Below are 24323 nucleotides of genomic sequence, written 5' to 3'. Positions count from 1 at the left end.
TTTACTTAAAGGAATACACATTAAAATAACAATGAGATATCAAGATCCAAGATCCAGCAGAGTGGGTAGTTGTTAAACTCACCTCCTCCCAGGACCAAACTGGAATTACAACTAAATTAAGAACAATCATCCTGAAAAACCAACAAAAGATTGAATGAAGAAAAGTCTTATAACCAAGGATTCACAGAAAGCACATCAAGACTAGTAGGAAGGGTAGAGACAAGAAAAGGTCTGGCCCTGCTCCCACAAGCCACTTAAGGTTCAGGCAGGATATCTCAGCTGCAGGGGTGGGGAGATTCCACATGAAAAAGGGAGGGGCCCAATCCCCAAGCCAGGTTTCCCAGGCCAGAGCACCAGAGCACCAGAGCCAGGAAGAGGCACCCACATAGAATGTGGCTGTAAAAAGCAGTGAGGTTTCTGTCTGCCAAAAAGAGATGGGGGTCTGCAGAGATCAAGCACCCTCTTAGAGTGCCAATGCAAAAATCTCACTTAAAGCCCCTTACCCTGGGCTCAGGCACAGGGAGAGCTGAGCAGACTAGAAACATGGGAGGAGAGTCTGTGGTTTGTGGCTCTGGGGAGAGACACAGGGGAATGGCTACCAAAATCCCTGTGGTGACTCATTCTCCTACACTGCAGTTGCCATCTTCTTGGGCAGAGCACAATTCTCCTCGTGGCAACAGCCTGGAGGGGAACATTTTGCCCTGTACTGTGGAGATTAGGCCCTGCTGAGGAGTCAGCTGCCTTGGCCAGGTAGTAGAGGTCTGACCAACTCAGGGACTGACAGTGTCTCAATTTTCTGGCTTTGAGGCAGGAACCATTCCCCGCCCCCTTTCTCATGAATCTAACTGGAGCTCCCCACTCATGGGAGATTTAGTATAACTACACTCCTGGCTGCCAGCAGATCCACACTCCAGGCTCCAAGGCCTGACTCCTAGTGGTTCCGACCTGCTGAGATCAGGGAAAAATCCAAGACAAACTGAGACCTGTGACTCTGGAGTCAGGGCCATACTCATCACCTTCCTTGAAGCCTGACTGGTACCTCCTGCTCAGGGGAGATCCAATAGCCCCATTATCCAGACTCCATTAGCGGCTCTTTCAGTGACAGAGACTAACAGGCAATCAGTAGGCAGAAGCAGCCAGAGGTAGACCTTGGGGTGTCTTAAGATTTTGGCTGACCTGCCCCTGGGCCAGGTGCTGATAAAAGGTGGCCTTGGTGTGCAGGTTGGTCCTTGCCACACATACCTAAGCCAAGCAGGGACTGCAGCAGACTATGGATTGCTTGTTGCTCCAAATACGAGGCTGAGAGCCAGTCACAGGCAGCATCTTACACTGGTCTGCACCAGGTTCCCTCCCAAGAGGCCCAGAACCAACACAACCAGTGAGCTATAGACAACATCAATGCGTGATCCAATCAGCTTTACAGGCAGCATAGCCAAAGGGAGACCTTGTCAGCCACTAAACCCAGCTGAGGAGAATTCTTCTTCCTGTGGTCAATACAGCAGCTTGCACACTCTGGTTGAGGTAGAGTTTCACAGTCAACCAACCTTAGGGATGATCTGATGCACAATGGGCCAAAAGCAATCAAGACTCAATTACAGTAGTAAGCCCCACATACCCCACACAAAGGACATTCCTGGAGCAAACAGCTCCAATGATCTAGGAGACTGCACCACTGGACTGGGAAACATAGCAGATCTATCTAATAAACAGAAACAAACACAAAGAGGCAGACAAAATGGAGAGAAAAAGAAACAGGTGCCAAATGACAGAGCAGGAGAACTCTCCAAGAAGGGAGCTAACTGAAATGAAGATAAGTAATTTATCAGATATAGAATTCAAAGTAAAGTTATATAGATGCACAAAGAACAAAGCAAGAACTTCAAGAAAGAGATAGAAAGCATAAAAACGAACATAGAAACCATAAAAAGGAACAAGTGAGAAGTGAAGAATATGATATCTCATATCAAGTATACACTGGAAGGAAAAAACAGTAGGTTGGATAAAGCAGAGGATCAAATGAGCAATTTGGAAGACAAGGAAAGAAAAACACCAACTCAGAGCAGCAAAAACAAAAAAAGAATTAAAAAGAATGAGGAGAACTGAAGGGACCATCAGGATAATATGCAGCATAAAAACAGCCATATCATAGGAGTACCAAAAGCAGATAAAAAAGAGCAAGGGATTAAGAACTCATTTGAAAAAATAATGACAAATAATTTTCCTAATCTGTTAAAGGAAAAGGACACTCAAGTCCATAAAATGCAGAGTCCCACACAAGATGAACCTGAAGAGCTCCACACCAAGACACGTCATAATTAAAATGGCAAAGGTTAAAGACAAAGAGAAAATCTTAAAAGCAGCAAGAGAAAAGCAGTTAGTTATTTACAAGGGAGCTTCCATTAGACTGTCATCTGATTTCTCAACAGAAACGTTTCAGACCAGAAGGGATTGGCATTAAAAATACGAAGTGATGAAAAGCAAGGACCTACAACTAAGACTACATTAGTCAGCAAGGCTATAATTTAAAATTGAAGAAGAAATAAGAGCTTCCCAGACAAGAAAAGTTAAAGGTGTTTGTTAGCACCAAACCAGCATTACAAGAAATGTTAAAGGATCTTCTCTAAAAAGAAGAAGGGGGAAAAAAAGAGAAACATAGTTAAAAGAATAAAATGGCAATAATATGTACCTATCAATAATCACTTTAAATGTAAATGGCTTAAACACTCCAATGAAAAGACATTGGATGGCTGAATGAATAAGAAAGCAAGACCATACATATGCTGTCCACAAGAGACTTAGTTCAGAACAAAAGATACACAGAGACTAAGAGTAAAAGTATGGATAAAAATATTTTATGCAGATAGAAATGACAAAAAGCTAGGGTAGCAATACTTATATCTGACAAAATAGACTTTAAAACAAAGGCTATAGTAAGAGATAAAGAAGGACACTACATAATGCTAAAAAGACCAATCCAATAAGAGAATATAACCCTTGTAAACATTTATGCACCTAACATAGGAAAACCTAAATACAAAAAGCAAATCTTGAAGGACATAAAGAAAGAGACTGACAGTAATACAGTCATGGTAGGAGATTTTAACATCCCATTTACACCAATGGATAGATGTTCCAGGCAGAAAATCAATAAGAAAATGGCAGCCTCAAATGACAATTAGATCAGCTGTATTTAATTGATATCTTCAGAGCACTTTTGACCCCAAAAAGGCAGACTATATATTCTTTTCAAGTGCACATCAAACATTTTCTAGGATAGACCCCATGTTAGGACACAAAACAAATCTCAATAAATTTAAGAAGACTAAAATCATTTCAAGCATCTACTCTGACCATAATGGTACAAAACTAGAAATTGATTATAAGAAAATAAAAACGAAAAACACACAAAGACATGTAGGCTAAACAAATCAAAAGATACCATGAAGCAATGAAAATGAGAACACAGCAATAAAAAATCTACGGGACACAGTGAAAGCAGCTCTAGGAGGGAAATTCATAGCATTGCAGGCCTACCTCAAGAAACAAGAAAAATCTCAGATGAACAATCTAACCTTACACTTAAAGCAACCTGAAAAAGAACAATAAACACAGCACATTGTGGAAAGAAGAAATAATAAATATTAGAGCAAAAATAAATGAAATAAGAGTCTTAAAAAAAAACACAAAAGATCAATGAAACCAGAGCTGATTATTGAAAAGATAAACAAGATTGAAAACCTTTAACCAAATTCATCAAGAAAAAAAATAAAAAGGACCCAAATAAATAAAATCTGAGATGAAAGAGATGCTTAACAATAGAAATAAAAAGGGTTGAAAGAAAATAATAAGAACAACCATACTGCCAAAAAATTGGGCAATCTGGATAAAATGGATAAATTCATTAAAACATACAATCTTCCAAAACTGAATTGGGAAGAATCAGAGAACCTGAATAGACAGCTTATAGCCAGTGAAATTAAAGCAGTAATCAAAAACCTCCCAACAAACAAAAGTCCTGGACTGGATGGCTTCACAGGTGAAGAAGAAATGATACCTATCCTTCTCAAAGTATTCCAAAAAATTCAAGAGGAGGGAAGATTCCCAAGCTCATTTTACAAGGCCAGCATTATTAAATTCCAAAACCAGATAAAGACATTACAAACAAAGAAAAGTATAGGCCAATATCCCCGATGAACATAAATGCTAAATTCTTCAACAAAATACTAGCAAACTGGATCCAACAATACATGACAAAGGCCATACACCTTGATCAAGTAAGATTTATTTCACAGATGCAAGGTTCATACCATATCCACAAATCAATAAATGTGATACACTACATGAACAAAATTAAGGATAAAAATCACATAATCATATCAGTAGGTGCAAAAAAAGCATTTGATAAAATTTAGCACCCATTTTTGTTAAAAACTTTCAGCAAAGTGGGAATTGGGGGCACATACCTCTCTGTAATGAAGGTCATATATGACAAACCCATAGCCAACATCATACTCATTTGGCAAAAACTATAAGTGTTTTCCTTAAGATCAGAAACAAGACAGGGATGTCCACTATCACCACTCTATACTATAGTAATGGAAATCCGAGCCACAGCAGTCAGACAAAATGAAGAAATAAAAGGCAACCAAATTGGAAAGAAAGAAGTAAAACTGTCATTATTTGAATATGACATGATACTGTATATAGAGAACCCTAAAGATTCCACCAAAAACCTACTAGAACTAATAAATGAATTCAGTAAAGTAGCAGGATACAAAATAATATCCAGAAATCAATTGCATTTTTATACACCAATAATGACCTATCAGAAACAGAAACCAAAAGAACAATACCATTCACAATTGCTTCAGAAAAAATAAAATACCTAGGAATAAACTTAACCAAGGATGTGAAAGACCTATACTCAGAAAATTAGAAGACATTTAAGAATGAAACTGAAGAAGATACAAACAAGTGGAAACATATACCATGTTCATGGACAGGAAGAATTAACATCATTACAATGTCAATATTACCCAAAGCAATCTACAGATTCAGCGTAATTCCTACCAAGATACCAATGGTATATTTCACAGAACTAGAACAAATATGTAAAAAATTTATATGAAACCACAAAAGACCCTGAATAGCCATAGTAATCTTGGGGGAAAAACAGAACAAAGTTGGAAGAATTATGCTACCTGATATCAAACCATACTATAGTGCCATAGTAACCAAAACAGCATGGCACAGGTATAAAAAAACAAACACACAATAGAAACATAGAACAGAATAGAGAGCCTGGAAATCAACCCATGCCTGTATGATCAATTAATATTTGACAAAGGAGGCAAGAACTTACAGTGGGGTAAAGACAGTCAATTCAGTAAATGCTGTTAAAGAAATTGAACAAATACATGCAAAAAAATTCCATAAAACTAGACCACCTTCTTAAACCATACACAAGAATAAACTCAAACTAGATTAAAGAATTAAATATTAGACTTGAAACCATAAAAATCCTAAAAGAAAACAACATAGTGTCATAGTGGACATTTCTCATAGCAATATTTTTTCTGATGTAGCTAGCTCCCTAGAAAAGGGAAACAAAAGAAAAAATTAAAAAATGGCATAACATCAAACTAAAAAGTTTTTGAACAGCAAAGGACACTATAAACAAAATGAAAAGACAACACACTGAATGAGAGAATATTTTCACTGATACACCTGATAGGGGATTAATACCCAACATTTATAAATAAATAAATAATAAAACAACATAAAAACAAACTATCCAATTAAAAAAATGGGCAAAGAACCTGAACAGATACTTCCACAAAGAGGACACACAGATGGCCAATGGACATATGAAAATATGCTCAAAGTCACTAGTCATCAGAGAAACACAAATGAAAACCACAGTGAGTTATTACCTCACCCTTGTTAGAATGGCTATCATCAATAAATCAACAAACAACAAGTATTGGCAAGGATGTGAAGAAAAGGGAATCCTTGTGCATTGTTAGTGGGAATGCAAACTGTTACAGCCACTGTGGAAAGCAGTATAGAGTTAAATCAAAAAATTTAGGCCTTGGCCAGTTGGCTCAGTGGTAGAGCATTGGTCCACTGTGTGGATATCCCAAGTTTGATTCCCAGTCAGGGCACAGAGGAGAGTGATCATCTGCTTGTGTAACCTTCCCTCTTCTCCCTCTCACTCTCTCTCTTTCCCTCCAGCAGCCATGGCTCGACTGGAGCGCATCAGCCTCTAGAGCTGAGGGTGGCTCCATGGAGCCTCCAGGTCAGACACTCAAAATAGCTCAGTTGTGAGCTTAGTCTCAGATGGCCCCAGTCAGGGGTTGCCAGCTGGATCCCAGTCGGGGCAAATGTGGGGATCTGTCTCTCTATCTAGCCTCCTCTCACTTGGAAAAAAAAAAAAAGAAATTTAACATGGAACCACCTTTTGACCCAGCAATCCCACTTCTAGGAATACATCCTAAAATGCCTGAAACACTAATTCAAAAGAATATATGAACCCCTATGTTCGTTGCAGTATTATTTTCAATAACCAAGATCTGTAAACAGCACAGTAAATGATGACTGACAGCATAAAAAAAGCTGTGGTACATTTACAAAATGGAATATTATGTGACCATAAAATAGAAGAAAATCTCACTTTTTATGACAGCATGGAGAGACCTAGAGAACATTATGCTAAGTGAAATAAGACAGTCAGAGAAAGACAAGTACCAGATAATTTCACTCATATGGGGAATCTAATGAACAAAATGAATTAACAAGCAAAATAGAGACAAACGCATACACAGAGAGCATGCTGACCACTATGGGGGGGGGGGCAGTGGCACTGGGCAAGGGAGGTGAAAAGATAGAGCAAAAACGAACCAAAAAAACTCACGGACACAGACAACAACAGTGTGGTGATTGCGGGGAGGGGGGAAGGTGGAAGAGAGCATGGGGGCATAAATAGTGATGAACAAAGACTTAACTTAGGAGGTGTTGAACACAAAATACGGTTTAGAGATGTGTTGTAGAATTGGGCCCCTGAAACCTATGTAATCATGTTAATTAGTGCCACCCAAATAAATTCAATAAAAATAAAAAATAAAATAAGCCTGACCAGGCAGTGGCGCAATGGGTAGAGCATCGGACTGGGACACAGAGGACACAGGTTCAAAACACTGAGGTCGCCAGCTTGAGCACAGGCTCATCTAGTTTGAGCAAGGCTCACCAGCTTGAACCCAAGGTCATTGGCTTGAGCAAGGGGTCACTCGCTCTGCTGTTGCCCCCCTCCTTCCCCTGGTCAAGGCTCATATGAGAAAGCAGTCAATAAACAACTAAGGAGCCGCAACAAAGAATTGATGCTTCTCATCTCTCTCCTTCCTGTCTGTCTGTCCCTATCTGTCCCTCTCTCTGTCTCTCTCTCTCTCTCTCTCTCTCTGTCACACATAAAAAATAAATAAAATAAAATAAAATTAGAACTACTGTATGACTCAGAAATGACATTTCTGGGTATTTATCAAAGAAATCCAAAACATTAATTCAAAAAAATATATGCACCCCTATAGTCATTGCAACATCATTTACAATAGAGAAGATATGGAAGCAACTAAAGTGCCCATCAATAGGTGACTGGATAGAAAAGACGTGGTACATCTATACAATGGGACATTACCCAGCTATAAAAAGAAATGAAATCTTACTGTCTGTGACAACACAGATAAACCTAAAGGGTTTTACGCTAAGTGAAATAGTCAGAGAAAGACAAATATCATTTGACTTCACTTATATGTAGAATGTAAAGAATAAAATAAACATACAAACAAAACAGAAAGAGATTCATAGATACAGAGAATAGACTGATGATTGTAAGATGGGCGGGAGGGTGGGGGGCTGAGTGAACAAGGTGAAGGGACTGAGAAGTACAGATCGGTAGCTATAAACAGTTATGGGGATGAAAAGTACAGCCTAGGGAATATGGTCAGTAATAGTGTAATAACCATGCACTGTGCCTGGTGGGTAAGTCTTATCGGGGGGTCACTTTGCAAATTACCTAACTGTCTAACCACTATACAGTACAGCTGAAACTAATATAAAATAATTATATTTCAATTGTAATTGACAAATAAATAAATAAATAAACAAGAAAAAATAAAATAAATAAAGCAATGAGATACCCATTAAATTATACTAAAGTGTTAAGAGAATTCAGAATGCTGACAGGAAAAAAATGTGGGTTTATATATATATATATTATATATATATATTATATATATATATATGGGAAGTGGAACTTGGGGGACTACTACAACAGTTATCATATGGTACTAGGATTTATTCATTCATTCACTCATTTATTAGTCACTCATTCTCAAGTACTATTGTAGACATTTGAGATACATTAGTTAGCAAAATAAAGATAACTGCTATCAAGTTTATATTCTTATGGGGAAGAAATATATAGTAAACTGTAAACATTATATATATATATGAAATATATGTTAAATATATGTTATGATAAAAGGTGGGTAAGGGGCATTGATAATGTGATAGTAAATGGCAATAGGCCTTGGTAAGGAGATAAAGATCTTAAGCAAAAATCTGAAGAAGTGAGAGTTATTCTGATGCATATCTGGGAAATTCTGTTCCCGGGAAAGAATGTCCAGTGCAAAGGCTCTGCATGTTTGTTCCAAATTAAGTGCATATCGTGTAACAGAGGGCTGGTGTCACAACATTTGAAAGTATCCTTTTACCCTCTTGAGTTTTAGAAAAGGGGTGCAAGAAAAGTTTCGCACTTGCAATAATCCAGTTTTGGGGTGCTGGAGTTGCTTCTCGAGGACCAGCAGAAAACCATCCAGGATAATGAAACTAGGTAATCCAGGGTCCGTCTGTCTGCTCAGTGGTCACCTTTGCCCTTAGAAGACACATTCTTGCCCATACACACGCTTTTTCTAGCTCTTCTCAACAATGGGTATATGCAAATATTGGCCTTTTCTTGCATGCAATGGTAAGCTCCAAGGTTCAAGTTTGCAATTGTAGAGGAGATAAAAGAGCAAGATAGTTAACATTTTCATTTTAGGATATTCAGGTAAATTTGATCAAGGGAAGAGGGCCTCTTGTCAACTCTCACATTCTAGAATGCTACAGTAAAATTTGAGACCAGATAAAAGCAATCAATTTGGCATTTAATATTGTTTGTAGTCTCTGCATGTACTTCCTTTAGAGCCCTGGTGAGAAAAAAACATCTGGTGTCACACCCACTATTAGCTATGGTTACCTAATCTATAAAGAAAATAGGATTGGAAAAAGTGGGAAGAAATGAATGAGGCTGAAAATACAATAGATAAAGTCAGATAGGACATAGGAGGGCTCATAACAGAAATGATACTATCTTATAATATCCCCCCCCTCCGCCCCCTTTATTTAAGTCCTTTTAAGTTGGGTTTTCTACTGGAAAGCCACATGCAAAAGAATGAAACTTGACTACAGTTTGTCCCCTTATACTAAAATTAATTCAAAATGAATCAAAGACCTAAATATAAGACCTGAAACAATAAAGTACATAGAAGAAGACATAAGTACTAATAAATTCATGGACCTGGGTTTTAAAGAGCATTTTATGAATTTGACTCCAAAGGCAAGAGAAGTGAAGGCAAAGATAAATGAATGGGACTACATCAGACTAAGAAGTTTTTGCTCAGCAAGAGACACTGACAACAAAATAAACAGACAGTCAACTAAATGGGAAATGATATTTTCAAACAACAGCTCAGATAAGGGTCTAATATCCAAAATATACAAAGAACTCATAAAACTCAACAACAAACAATCCAATAAAGAAATGGTAAGAGGACATGAACAGACACTTCTCCCAGGAAGAAATACAAATGGCCAACAGATATATGAAACAATGATCATCTTCATTAGTTATTAGAGAAATGCAAATCAAAACTACAATGAGATACCACCTCATACCTGTTAGATTAGCTATTATCAACAAGACAGGTAATAGCAAATGTTGGAGAGGCTGTGGAGAAAAAGGAACCCTCATTCACTATTGGTGGGAATGTAAAGTAGTACAACCATTATGGAAGAAAGTATAGTAGTTCCTCAAAAAATTGAAAATAGAACTACTTTATGACCTAGCAATCCCTCTACTGGATATATACCCCCAAAACTCAGAAACATTGATTTGTAAAGACACATGTAGCCCATGTTCATTGCAGCATTGTTCACAGTGGCCAAGACATGGAAACAACCAAAAAGCCCTTCAATAGAAGACTGGATAAAGAAGATGTGGCACATATACACTATGGAATACTACTCAGCCATAAGAAACGATGACATCAGATCATTTACAACAAAATGGTTGGATCTTGATAACATTATACGGAGTGAAATAAGTAAATCAGAAAAAACGAAGAACTGCATGATTCCATACATAGGTGGGACATAAAAACGAGACTGACATGGACAAGAGTGTGGTGGTTGGGGGGAGGGGGCGGAGAAGGAGGGAGTGGGGAAGGGGGAGGGGGAGGAGCACAAAGAAAACTAGATAGAAGGTGATGGAGGACAATCTGACTTTGGGTGATGGGTATGCAACCTAATTGAATGACAAGATAACCTGGACATGTTTTCTTTGAACTTATGTACCCTGATTTATTGATGTCACCCCATTAAAATTAATAAAAATTTATTTCTTTAAAAAGTTGGGTTTTCTGTTACCTGAAGCCCCAAGCACCCTGGTAGATACCTCATCTCTTCGCTTGGGCTTTTGTTCATCAGGTAATTCTCCTCCCATTGAAGATAGCAGATTTTATAGTAAATAAGGTGATCAACATTTTACAATGAAAACGAGAACAAAAATAAATTGAAGAAAACAATATTGTAAATAAAAGAAACATTTTATTCATTGTAACAATAATACATTATACTATGATAAATGCATAATAAAAACATTTGTAATATTTTATATTATAATTATGCTTACATGCTGTTGGGCAGATCAAATATATTATGCTCACTTTGTTAAAGATGGTGCTGCCCACATGGAAGCCTGTCTCCCAGGTGATGATATTAGTTGCCCTTATGCTTGGAATGGGTGTAATTACATTAATGTGTGTTTGAGTGGGCTGTCTGCAGGCAGGATTCTTGTAGCCTGGGGCTTGGTTTTAGGACTAAGCCTTTCTCACCCTTTTTGATGTGGGGTGGTGCAATCTCATCATGCCTCAGATAAGTGACTTTGTATTAGAGACTTCCCTATTTTGTATATTGGATTAAAGGTTTTGATTTCTGCACTACAAAGTGGGGCAGACTGGGAGCTTGCTCTCTTGGTTCCTGAGATTAGCATTAGAGGAGAGATCAGAGAGCAGAGAGCAGAGAAAGGCCATGTGGAGGAGGCCAGGAGAGGCAGCCAAGATGACATTGTGTTAAAAGAGAAGCCAGTTTGTGCAGAGAGGAGATGGGGAACAGAGGTGAATAAGTCTGGTGAGCTAGAAACCTTTGATTCTAGGAAACTCGGATAAAGTCAGTAGCTTTGTGAGCACTGAATGAGTGGGTTTGGAGCCCAGTGTGTGTTTTTACTTGCCCGCCGGGTGCGAGCTAGGATTAAAGATGATGGCCCACAAGTTTTTGGCTCCACTGTTTCATTACCATCTGTCCGAATCTAATGCGAACCTGCATGGGCCAGGCGGCTATAGTGGTGGCCGTGGATACTGGCCATACACATGCCTATTAATTTTCAATAATAGTTGTAAGATAAAAGTACTCATTTAGATATAAAATGTCACATCACACGCAATGGATTGACTCTGCATCGATTGAATATAGACATTTACAGACTAGTCTTCCAATATAAAAAAGAAGGACATGTAGGAGGACATTTTCGAGGGAGGACAGAACTTAGAAAAGAAGGCTGTCCTCCCTAAAGGAGGATGATTGGTCACCTTATATTAAAGAAGGTGACAGTACTTCTGTTAATTCTATCTTTTGTAGATCACAGGGAAATCCCTCTTGACATAACAGATAGGAACAAAACATGAGTTGAATAGTTCCATTCTCATCAAGACTCTACAAGAGAATGGGAGTTGGAGACTGGCCTGGGGTTAGAGAGAGCTCTGGAGAGCTCAGCACTGTCTAGGGCGTACCCTTGCATTCCTCCCCCAAGGTAATTCAGTTACTTCCTCTGTTTCTTTGTTCCTGTCTCATTACTAAACAAGAACTTCTCTCTGTGCCTTTTAGTTCAAATACATGAGACACACACACACACAGAGAGAGAGAGAGAGAGAGAGAGAGAACATGATTAGCCTAATCCTCAAACAATACCACAGAAGTTCAAGGTTGTTGGTTGAGCAGCTTGTGGACTGGCTACTATAGATCAGATATCCAGACATTGTCCATTTGACTGTGAGACAGAGACATTGTCCATTTGACTTAACATATAATTTGAAATATCCTTTTTGTTGGCTGCATTTCTTGTGTAAAACTCAACTCATTTAGAACATGAGTATCCTGATAGTTGCTTTTCTTTCTTTCTTTCCAATCGTGTATCAACCTTCTGAAATCTGAACTCAATAGAGAATGCCCAAAGCAACCAAATTTTTGTTAGGAATTCACAATCAAGGCAGCATTATGACTTTCATAGGCTTTACGTACTTTTACCATTGTGAGCACTTCCCTCAATTAAAAATAATTTAATATGATATATATACATAAAATAAATATACATATTTTATTACTATGTGTTATTATAAGACAAATATAATACAGCTACAGACAGATTCAAACTGGATTCATTACTAATATATTCATTTTTTAATTCAAATTTTAAAAGCAATTAAAATATTATCATGGGCCCCTAAAAGCAGCGTGGACGCTCGGTACTGTGACTATGGAGCCTGATGGGTACTTTGGCCCTGCTGGTTTTCAATCTCCTCATGGTTCCCTTTGCACAGCCAGATTTTCATCGCTCCCTAACCTGAAACAGTCCTGTCAATGCTGCTCCTCATGTCAATATGCCAATCATTTCTCTAATTGTTTAAAATTTACATTTTCAAATTAATGATTTTTTCACCCTAAGAAATTCTAATGCTTTACATTCCTCACCAATATGATGAAGATAGTAATAATAACTATTTTACAGAATTAAATGAAGTAAGGATGTAGAAATACTTTGAAAACCATGAATCATTTTACAGAGTTTGGATATTAATATACTTAAATATGTTTTAACCTCAGTAACTTAATCAAAAACTTAACTGTGCCAATTCAATTTTATTTGGAGCTAATTTAAGAGACTCATAATGAGAAACCATGAGAGATGACCCCAGTGATTCATCATTGACGTTTGTTGGAGGAGCAGCATAACTATTATAACTCAATATTACCCTGAGAACTAAATGAATCCCTTCTCTTTCTGCAGTACTACGTTGATATACTTAATATACCTATTCAGCATAGCAGGGGAATATCTCTATTCCACAAGCCTTTCTTTTGAATATCTTGGTACTTTTGTAATGCAAAGGGTAGAGGCCAGGCTGTCTTAAAATGACTAAAAGGAGAAAGAAGTCAAGATTCCTCTTCCCCAGATGGTTCAGTGTAACACCACTCCTAGCTAAAATTCCTCTTTCTCCTTATCATAAGTCCAGATGGCTATTAGCTATGTGGATTGAGTTGCCTCATTTGTGATAAAAGCACCCTGACCATATCATATTCCCACTGACCCAAGTTTCTAAGCACAAATGAACAGGAAATAATTCACCACCAACTTAAAATGCATAATTTCAGAGAATCTTAAAACTGGAATAAACTCTAAAATTCAGCTAGGGCAAATTCTCTCACTTTATCACAAATACAAAGCGAGCTGTGTGAATCACCCAGGCTCTACCAAAGAGCAGGCCCACACAAATGTTAGTTTCCTACCCTTGAAAAGTTCTCTGGCCATTATTCTAGGCAATCAGACACGGGAGTTTCTGCACTCAGCTCCAGAAATATTATTCAGAAGCTTAGGTGTGAAGCTCTATTTTGAAACTTATATTCGGTACTTGTGGATTTCCCTATTTTCATTCCAATAATCAGTTGCTCTGAAGATAAGCATTATAGAAAAACCAACTGTTACATTTCAGAACTAGTAAAGAGAAAAGTCAAATAAAGAGAAAGTAATCCTTAGTCTACTAGACTAGAATATATTATTATTATTTTAACACTACCATTACTACAGTTATACTGGGCATAACATAGGATACAGAATAAGCATAAGACATAGTGTTTGCCTTCATCCCATATTTGTTTTTGCAAGAAATAAAGATCAGGAAATTACTTACTATCAATTTAGAGTCACAGTTTCAGAGAATCCTAAAACTAGAAAAAACTTTGAAAGTTCAACTAGGATAATTACCTCCCTTCATCACATATAACTTGTGAGACTTAAATGAGATACATGAATCATATAAAAACACTTTTTAAAAACTCAAACATCTTTAATGACATTGTTTTGTAATCATTACATTATCTCCATCATGGTGTGGGAGAAATGGGAATCCGCTGACTAGAGTGTCAGGGTGGGCAAACTCTTCCTATAAAAGGCTGAAGAATAAATATTTTAGGCTTTTTGTGTGGTTTTTTTTCTTTTATTTTAGAAATGAGAGAGAGAGGGAGAGACAGAGAGAGAGAGGAGAGAAAGACCGAGAGAGAGAGAAGGGGGAGGAGCAGGAAGCATCAACTCCCATATGTGCCTTGACCAGGCAAGCCCAGGGTTTCGAACCGGCGACCTCAGCATTTCCAGGTCAATGCTTTATCCACTGCGCCACCATAGGTCAGGCCAATATTTTAGGCTTTTTAAGTCACAAATGGGCTGCATTGAATTTTATTTTTCTTTTTTAATGACCCTTTAAAAATATAAAATTATTGCCCTGGCTGGATAGCTCCATTGGTTAGAGCATCATCCTGATGCACAAAGCTTGGCAGTTTGATCCCTAGTCAAGGCTCATACAGGAGCAGATCTACGTTCCTGTCTCTCTCTCTCTCTCTCTGTCTCTCTCTCTCTCTCCCTTCCTCTCTCTCTCTAAAATTATTAAGAAAAAAAATTTAATATTTAAAAATTATTCCTTTCTCACTGGCCATATAAAAGCTAATGGACCAGATTCACCCTGTATAAAATGGGATGTGCTGACCCCTGTACTAGATAGTAATATTAAAGTCATAAGAGATCATTTAAATCAATTTATAAATTTAAAGTCAGAAACAGACTTTAAATCTTCACATGTTGACCTTGGTTGGTTGGCTCAGTGGTAGAGCATTGATTGGCCTGGCATGTGGATGTCCCAGGTTTGATTCCTGGTCAGGGCACACAGGAGAAGTGACCATCTGCTTTTTCACCCCTCTCCCCCTTCTCTCTCTCTCTCTCTCTCTCTCTCTTTCTCTCTTCCCCTCCTACAGCCATGGCTCAGTTGGAGTAAGTTATCCCCGGACACTGAGGATGGCTCCATGGCCTCGCCTCAGGCGCTAAAATAGTTCAGTTGCCGAGCAACTGAACAACAACCCCAGATAGGCAGAGCATGGCCCCATAGGGCACTTGTCAGGTGGAGTGCATGTGTGAGTCTGTCTCTCTGCCTTCCTGCTTCTCAATTAAGAAAAAAAATCTTCACATGTCATTCAATATACCATTCTACATCTAGAAACATCTCTATCTTACCTGAAATTCATCGAAACATAAGAGACAGGCTTCTTCACTGATTTCTTCAGCAATAGGAGCTATTGGGTCGTATGATTTAGCCATGAATCCTGGTTTCCTTTTTGGCAAACTCTGTTTAAGGCGGTGTATTCCTTCAGTGGATGAAAATAAACACAAAATCAAGTATTATATTAATAGTACATTTTAGAGAACTATAACAGATTTTTAAATCTCTAAACAAATAAAACTTTAGTGTAAACATAAATTTAAATTCCACATACAATCAAATGTGATCATTGAAATTGGTTGCATTTTCTATATCTCAAAATAAGTTGCTTGCCAAATGTTGGAGAGGCTGTGGAGAAAAAGGAACCCTCATTCACTGTTGGTGGGAATGTAAAGTAGTACAACCATTATGGAAGAAAGTATAGTGGTTCCTCAAAAAACTGAAAATAGAACTACCTTATGACCCAGCAATCCCTCTACTGGGTATATACCCCCAAAACTCAGAAACATTGATTCGTAAAGACACATGCAGCTCCATGTTCAATGCAGCATTGTTCACAGTGGCCAAGACATGGAAACAACCAAAAAGCCCTTCAATAGAAGACTGGATAAAGAAGATGTGGCACATATACACTATGGAATACTACTCAGCCATAAGAAATGATGACATCAGATCATTTACAACAAAATGGTGGGATCTTGCTAACATTATACAAAGTGAAATAAGTAAATCAGAAAAAAACAAGAACTGCATTATTCCATACGTGGGTGGGACATAAAAACGAGACTAAGAGACATTGATAAGAGTGTGGTGGTTACGGGGGAGAGGAGGGAGAGGAAAAGGGGGAAGGGGAGGGGCACAAAGAAAACTAGATAGAAGGTGACAGAGGACAATCTGACTTTGAGTGATGGGTATGCAACATAATTGATTGACAAGATAACCTGGACATGCTTTCTTTGAACATATGTACCCTGATTTATTGACGTCACCCTAGTAAAATTAATAAAAAATAAAAAAATTAAATTAAATTAAAAAATAAGTTGCTTGCATATTGTTACATTCCCATGATTATAAGGATACTTTGTGGTCATTCCATCTTTATTCTTTATTCACTTCAGAGATGACAAAGTGATAGACTAGAAGACTAGATGGTGGCTAGATGAACCAACAGATCAAACTTAGTTCTAAGAATTTCAAGGATGTGTGCAGAGGAGGAGTCCTGCCCTACATCTAGCCTTTCTAATCAGAATGTTCTTGTCTCTAGCTTGATACAGTAAAGTCAATCTCACTTCATTTATTGTATGTGTATTACATGCTGAAAGTATTATAAAAGAAATGTCCCTGCCCTAGGGCGGTTACAATGTAGCTAACAGACAAATAATGCAAAAGTGAAATTACATAAGAACACAGACAAAACAATAAAGCATGCATACAAGTACAAAATGAATGTCTACATGCAAAATTAACATAGCAAAAATGAGCTAATCAGGATTAATTTCTTTTTTTAGTTAAATTTATTCAGGTGGCATTACTTAATAACACTAGTTATGGTTCAAGTGTGCAATTCTAAAATACATCATCTATATTGCATTGTATGCTTACCACTCAAAGTCTTATCTCCTTCCATCACCATATACAGGGTGAAGTAAAAGTAGGTTTACAGTTATTCATATGGAAAATAATACAATAACTAATAAATAATTTATGAATAAGCTGTGTTTCACGTACTCACAACTGTAAACCTACTTTTGCCATACGCTGCATCTGACCCCTCTCACCCTCTTCGACCTCCCTCACGCATCTTCACTTCTGGTAACCACCATATTATTGTCTGTCTGTGAGCTTTGTTTGTTTTCTTTGTTCATTTGTGGCTTTCTGTTTTATATTCCACATGTGAGTGAAATCATATGGTTCTTGTCCTTTACCATGTGACTTATTTCACTTAGCATGATACTTTTCAAGAGCCACGCATGTTGTCGCAAATGGCAGTATTTCACCTTTTCTTACAGCTGAGTAGTAAAGAATAACTTCTTGAAATACATGAGGTTTAAACATTTCTTATCAATCTTAGCAGAAAGATAAAATGCCTGATCTTCATATAGTAACCTCTGTTCTCATATAGGGTAGTACTGATTTGTCTTTAAGACCAACTCTGGACACATACTAATTGTTTCAATACAGCACAAAACAAACAAAACCAAATAAAATCTTACTTTAAGCAAAAATTTATTTTTTAAATATTAAAAGATTCAGAATTTTAAAAGATGTAAAAAGTTGTTTTGTTTGTTCACTTAAAAATCGTTTCTTCCAGATAATTAACTTACTTTTGTGAACATCTAGCATGAAACCATGAAAATGAACCCGTTTTTTCCTCTTCATTTCGACATAAGCATAAAACATGTCCATCACCATTGTTTTCCCTGTACCTTAGTAAACAAACAAACAAAAAAGGATACATTAAACAGCATGCACTGATTACTCTAATGACTGTTCACTGGTTTTATTTATTTTATTTTACTTTTTGTATTTTTCTGAAGCCAGAAACGGGGAGAGACAGTCAGACAGACTCCCGCATGCACCCGACCGGGATCCACCCGGCACGCCCACCAGGGGCGAAGCTCTGCCCACCAGGGGGCGATGCTCTGCCCCTCCGGGGCGTCGCTCTGCCACGACCAGAGCCACTCTAGCGCCTGGGGCAGAGGCCAAGAAGCCATCCCCAGCGCCCGGGCCATCTTTGCTCCAATGGAGCCTCGGCTGCTGGAGGGGAAGAGAGAGACAGAAAGGAAGGGGGGGTGGAGAAGCAAATGGGCGCTTCTCCTATGTGCCCTGGCCGGGAATCGAACCCGGGTCCCCCGCACGCCAGGCCAACGCTCTACCGCTGAGCCAACCAGCCAGGGCCGTTCACTGGCTTTAAAAATAATGAAACCACTCTTCTACTAGAAAGTTTAAGGTTGTGTTACTTTTCTAAACCACCTAAAAGTAAAATATTACTGGTTTCTTGTTAAAATCCTGTTTTTAGAAAATAATACAACATTTAGTTAATATTATAGGGGCTATTTCCCCCCCCCCGAAAACTATGTTTATAAACTGGCAAAATATATAAATTACTCATTTTTCAATTTTTCTTCCAAAAGGCCCCAGTATAAAATAACCTCATTGATTAAATAAATACTTACTGAGCCATTATTAGATGTGAAGAATTATCTTAAACACCATGGGAAAATTCAAAAATGAAAACTATGAAAATAAAGATTAGTATTTAACATAAATACTGAAAATAAATAATAGATGTAGATTAAAGCTGGAGGATTGCCAATCATAACACTTTTTCAAAAATCTGAGAATATAGGTCTTTCAAAATGAGGCCTACTTGAAGAAATTCTGATACAGTCAACCTTTATGATTAAATTATCTAATTTTCAACACTGGAACTTTTCATCACTACAATTGCATTAGTAATTCAAGAGTCAACAGCCTGAGCACGTAAAGTGGGCATTCACAGAAAGCCTTGCTCCCCAGCAGAAAGGTAAGAACTCTAGCGACAGTGGCCGTGCTCAGCTCGGTTCACAGCAAGCATTCCTGCACAGGCCAGACCGGTGTGTGGTGAGCGGGTCCTGTCTCTCACCCTCCTGCTCTCTCCTCCACCACCCGCCATAGTGCCCCTGTTCTCTCTGCAGAAGGTGCAGCTCAGGAAGTGAGACCTCAGTCTGAGATTTGGGGGCCTGACTTTGGGCCCACACTGTTTGAATTGCCAGAAAGTTTCTGTATATTAAAATACAATTTACCAAAGAGATTTTTAATGAAGAGACCATTTAGACTGAAAAGTAATTTTTTTTGCAAAAAAGTCCAGTACCATATCTCTTTTCATGGTGAGTGGCAACAGATTTTAAATCACTACATCTACATAAAAAATTAAATCAATAGTCTCAAATTCTGCTGCATAAATCATAGTAGACTGATAGATCCAGAAAAGAAGTCATGAATTATCTAACCGAAACCTCAAATAATATATACTTGAAGTAACTTTTGTGCTCTTTAAAAAATGGGCTTAAAATATAACAAGGCCATCATACAAAAAAGTTGCTTGCCTGACCAGGCGGTGGTGCAGTGGATAGTGTCGGACTGGGATGCAGAGGACCCAGGTTCGAGACCCCGAGGTCACCAGCTTGAGTGTGCGCTCATCTGTTTTTAGCAAAAGCCCACCAGCTTGAACCCAAGGTCACTGGCTCCAGCAAGGGGTTACTCGGTCTGCTGAAGGCCCGCGGTCAAGGCACATATGAGAAAGCAATCAATGAACAACTAAGGTGTTGCAACGCGCAATGAAAAACTAATGATTGATGCTTCTCATCTCTCTCCATTCCTGTCTGTCTGTCCCTGTCTATCCTTCTCTCTGACTCACTCTCTGTCTCTGTAAAAAAAAAAAAAAAAAAAAAGTTGCTCATGTATAAAAGCAAAAAAAAAAAATCATAGAAGAAAATGATAGATTAGGCTACATTCAATTCAACCTTCTAAATATTAAAATCACCATAAATAAAATTAATCTCATTTATTTAATCAATATATTTTTACTGAATACTCATCATGTGTAAGGCTCTATTCTAGGTGTTTAGTATATTCTGGTGAACAAAACTGGCAAAAATCCCTGTCCTCATGAAACTTGGGAGTTTAACATTACATATCTTTTAAGATATAAAGAGCTCTTAGAAACTACAACGAAGAGGGTCAGCCTGGCATGCAGGAGTCCTGGGTTCGATTCTCGGCCACGGCACACAGGAGAAGCACCCATCTGCTTCTCCACCCCTCCCCCTCTCCTTCCTCTCTGTCTCTCTCTTCCCCTCCTGCAGCCAAGGCTCCATTGGAGCAAAGATGGCCGGGGCACTGAGGATGGTTCTGTGGCCTCTGCCTCAGGCGCTAGAATGGCTCTGGTTGCAACAGAGCGACGCCCCAGATGGAGCATCGCCCCCTGGTGGGCATGCCGGGTGGATACCGGTTGGGCGCATGCGGGAGTCTGTCTGACTGCCCCCCCCCCCCGTTTTCAGCTTCGGAAAAATGCAAAAAAGAAAAAAGAAAAAAAGTAAGAAACTACAACAAACATTTTTTTTGTCCTAAATATCTTCCTTCTGAAAATTTCTCTGCTTTGTAACATTTTATGAAAGTATCAATTATAAGGTGGGCCAATAAAAATACCCTACTACCCTATACACTGTGATTGGCCCTGCCATGGGAATATAACCCAATTAGTAAGGTTCTATAGGGAGAATTAATATGGAATCTGAAGATGAAAATTTTTCCTTCTCCTTTTCGAGAGCAACCTAGAAGATCCCAGGAGACTTCTTTCCTATAATATCAAACAAGTCTTCAAGAATGAAGCCAACAATAAGAAAGCAGAACTAGAAGCCCTGGCTGGTTGGCTCAGCGGTAGAGCGTCGGCCTAGCGTGCGGAGGACCCGGGTTCGATTCCCGGCCAGGGCACACAGGAGAAGCGCGCATTTGCTTCTCCACCCCTCCGCCGCGCTTTCCTCTCTGTCTCTCTCTTCCCCTCCCGCAGCCAAGGCTCCATTGGAGCAAAGATGGCCCAGGCGCTGGGGATGGCTCTGTGGCCTCTGCCCCAGGCGTTAGAGTGGCTCTGGTCGCAACATGGCGACGCCCAGGATGGGCAGAGCATCGCCCCCTGGTGGGCAGAGCGTCGCCCCTGGTGGGCGTGCTGGGTGGATCCCGGTCGGGCGCATGCGGGAGTCTGTCTGACTGTCTCTCCCTGTTTCCAGCTTCAGAAAAATGAAAAAAAAAAAAAAAAGAAAGCAGAACCAAAGGATGAAAAAGGAGGGGAAGGGAGGGCAGGAGAGAGAGAGAGAGATCCCTATAATATTATTTCAGCTCATATCTCTACCCATGGCTGAATCAGAACATTATTTTATTTCACAATTAAACCAACCAATAAATTCCTCCCCTTCCCTGCAACTGAAAGAGTTAAGGGGGGGAGGGGGGGATTATCAACTATAAGGTCTACCGGAAAGTTCTGTCCGTTTCTATCACAAGTTTCCACACGTAAGCACATGTTTATTTGGTACATGTGTGCCTCTCTATTTTTATCACTTAATGTATACATACTGATGTAGCAAATTAACTAAAACAAAGTTGATTCACGTTAGTCTTATGTGTGAAGCCATAGTGTATCTATGGCTACTGATAAAGTTCATTTACACCACTGTAATTTTTACGAATTTCAACAAGGGAGAAATGCTACAGAAGCATGTCTGTTGCATCCACCATATTCCCCGGACTTAGCACCCTCCGACTATCACTTGTTTTTGTCCTTACAAAATTTTTTGAAGGGCAAAAAATTCAAAAATGAAGAAGATATCAAACAAACACTGGTTCAATTTTTCGCATCAAAAGATAAAACATTTTTCAAAAATGGGATATACAAATTGCCCTCACACTGGCAAGAAATCATTAATAATCATGGCAATTATATTATTTAATAAAGTTTATTGACAGAAAAATTTGTATTTTGTTTTATTGCAAAAATGGACAGAACTTTCTGGTAGACCATATACAAAGTACATGTGTATTCAAATGACACAAAAAATATAAATAGCTTTAAACACATTTTTTTTTGTATTTTTCTGAAGTGAGAAGCAAGGAGGCACAGAGACAGACTCCCGCAGGGGCCTGGCCAGGATCCACCCGGCATGCCCACTAGGGGGCGATGCTCTGCCCATCTGGGCCAGTGCTCCATTGCAACCAGAGCCATTTTAGCACCTGATGCAGAGGCCATGGAGCCATCCTCAGTGCCCAGACTAACTTTGCTCCAATGGAGCCTTGGCTGCTGGAGGGGAAGAGAGATACAAAGAGGAAGGAGGGGTGAAGGGTGGAGAAGCAGATGGGCGCTTCTCCTGTGTGCCCTGGCTGGGAATCGAACCCGGGACTTCCACACAGTAAGCTGATGCTCTACCGCTGAGTCAACTGGCCAGGGCTAAACACATTTTTTAAAGTTTAACTCTATCAGAAACAAAAGAAATACAAATTAAAACACCAACAATATATTATTTTTATGTTGATAAGAACATGGGAGAATCCAAGTAAAACACCCAGGTCTGGCTGAATTGGGTTAAGAGACTTCAGAATCATGGGAGTCCAAAACAGGTGAAAATTGCAAGGCAAAGTACCAGAGAGGAGGAAGCTATGTAATAAAAGAGGACCTGAAACCAACATGTTGGTATTCTTGAGTCTTTGGTTCAATACTGGCTGCTGATGTGTAGGGTGATAGATACTTCATGATGTGAGGCAAAGAATGGACACCAGGAAGCTATAAGACAAACAATTTCCAGTTGTTGTATGTATTGTGTCTCTGGAAATTATAGACAACACAAGAGATTCCTGTAGTAATAAAATTGTTCAGTATCTTGACTATGGTGGTAGATACATAAACCTACAGAAGGTTTATATGTACAGTGATAAACTGTACACATAAAAGGGTACACATAATACTGGAGAAATCTGAATAAGATCTGGTTGTCATATTAATACTACAGTTTTGCAAAATGTTATCTTTAAGGGGAGTAAAATAGAAAATATCAAAATACATCACTTGTAAGGATAAGTTCTCTTTCACGGAACTATTTTTCAGATGTGTGTGTGTATATACACGCACTCATACAATGAGTTAGGATGTAAAATAAAGTTCTTACTGTGGGTCATGTTGAAATATGTTTCAAAGCCATTGCAATAGTTTGTGAGCTTTGGATGAATAAAGGCAACCTGTGCTTTTATTCACGATTACACCTCCAGAAAAAAACACGTTGCCTGACACGAGGCAGAAGCTCAGTGAACACTTGTCAAGTGAATGGAAGAATGAGGACAAAAGAAGTTGGGAAAAGGTAAGGAAGAAACCAACACTATCTTTTTCCTACTTCACAATTTGCTTTAGTCTCTACAGAATCCCAAATAAAAGTTTTTATATTTCTTAAGAGAAGATTCTTGCTAGGGGACTAATTTATAAAACTTAAAACTCTTTTATATTCTAACTTTCGAGCCTATAAGTTAGGAAGCCCAAATGACCACACCCCCTTCTCCCTCCCCATGGTGTCCTTTTCATAGCCCACCCCCTGCAGGAGATGTAAGTAGTGTCTTCCACATGGCATTCAAGCCCAGCAGAATTTTGTTTCCCAACTTCTAACCTTAAAACCAGCCTGCCTTTCGACTGGTGACATGATCGATGGGAAATAAATGAGGTTAAACCAAGAGGCAGCAGAAAAGGTACTGATAAACAAATATGAACTTTTATTGTCTCCTAATATACCAGAGAACTCATTAACACCACCATCACCACCACAGTTTGCTAGTCAAGAGCTGAAAGCTTGTTGTAAGAAAGCCTGCTTTAGTAAGAATGAAGCCACAAGATACCATTGCAGCTTTTGGTTTCTGCATGGTTTATGAAATTATATTATATAATGAAACATTTTGTTTCAAGATTGAACCATGATGATAATCTCTTGAATTTATATATCAAGCTCCTGGGGTCCCCTGGATTGAAGGTCTACCTGAGTCAATCATCTCAACATGTTTACAAAGAAAGGAAGTATAGTTGGGTGGGCATGACGAAAAGCAAGCCACGTACAGGAACAAGGA

General features: G+C 38.7%; 1 protein-coding gene across 3 annotated transcripts in view; it reads right to left on the bottom strand.

The window, feature by feature from the left end:
- Nucleotides 1-24323, bottom strand: part of AFG1L (AFG1 like ATPase) — a 244127-nt gene that overhangs the window by 155241 nt on the left and 64563 nt on the right. For all 3 annotated transcript variants that reach the window (XM_066248232.1, XM_066248231.1, XM_066248230.1), the window contains exons 4-5: nucleotides 18017-18118; nucleotides 15707-15837 (exon numbers count right to left, since the gene is read on the bottom strand). In XM_066248232.1, the coding sequence (XP_066104329.1) occupies nucleotides 15707-15837; nucleotides 18017-18118 (233 nt within the window). The remainder of the gene's footprint in view (nucleotides 1-15706; nucleotides 15838-18016; nucleotides 18119-24323) is intronic.

Source organism: Saccopteryx bilineata, chromosome 12 (assembly GCF_036850765.1).
Source record: "Saccopteryx bilineata isolate mSacBil1 chromosome 12, mSacBil1_pri_phased_curated, whole genome shotgun sequence".
In the NCBI taxonomy this organism is placed as follows: Eukaryota; Metazoa; Chordata; class Mammalia; order Chiroptera; family Emballonuridae; genus Saccopteryx; species Saccopteryx bilineata.
The sequence above is the reverse complement of the archived record's forward strand: the minus strand, read 5'-3'. Positions and strand labels throughout refer to the sequence as shown.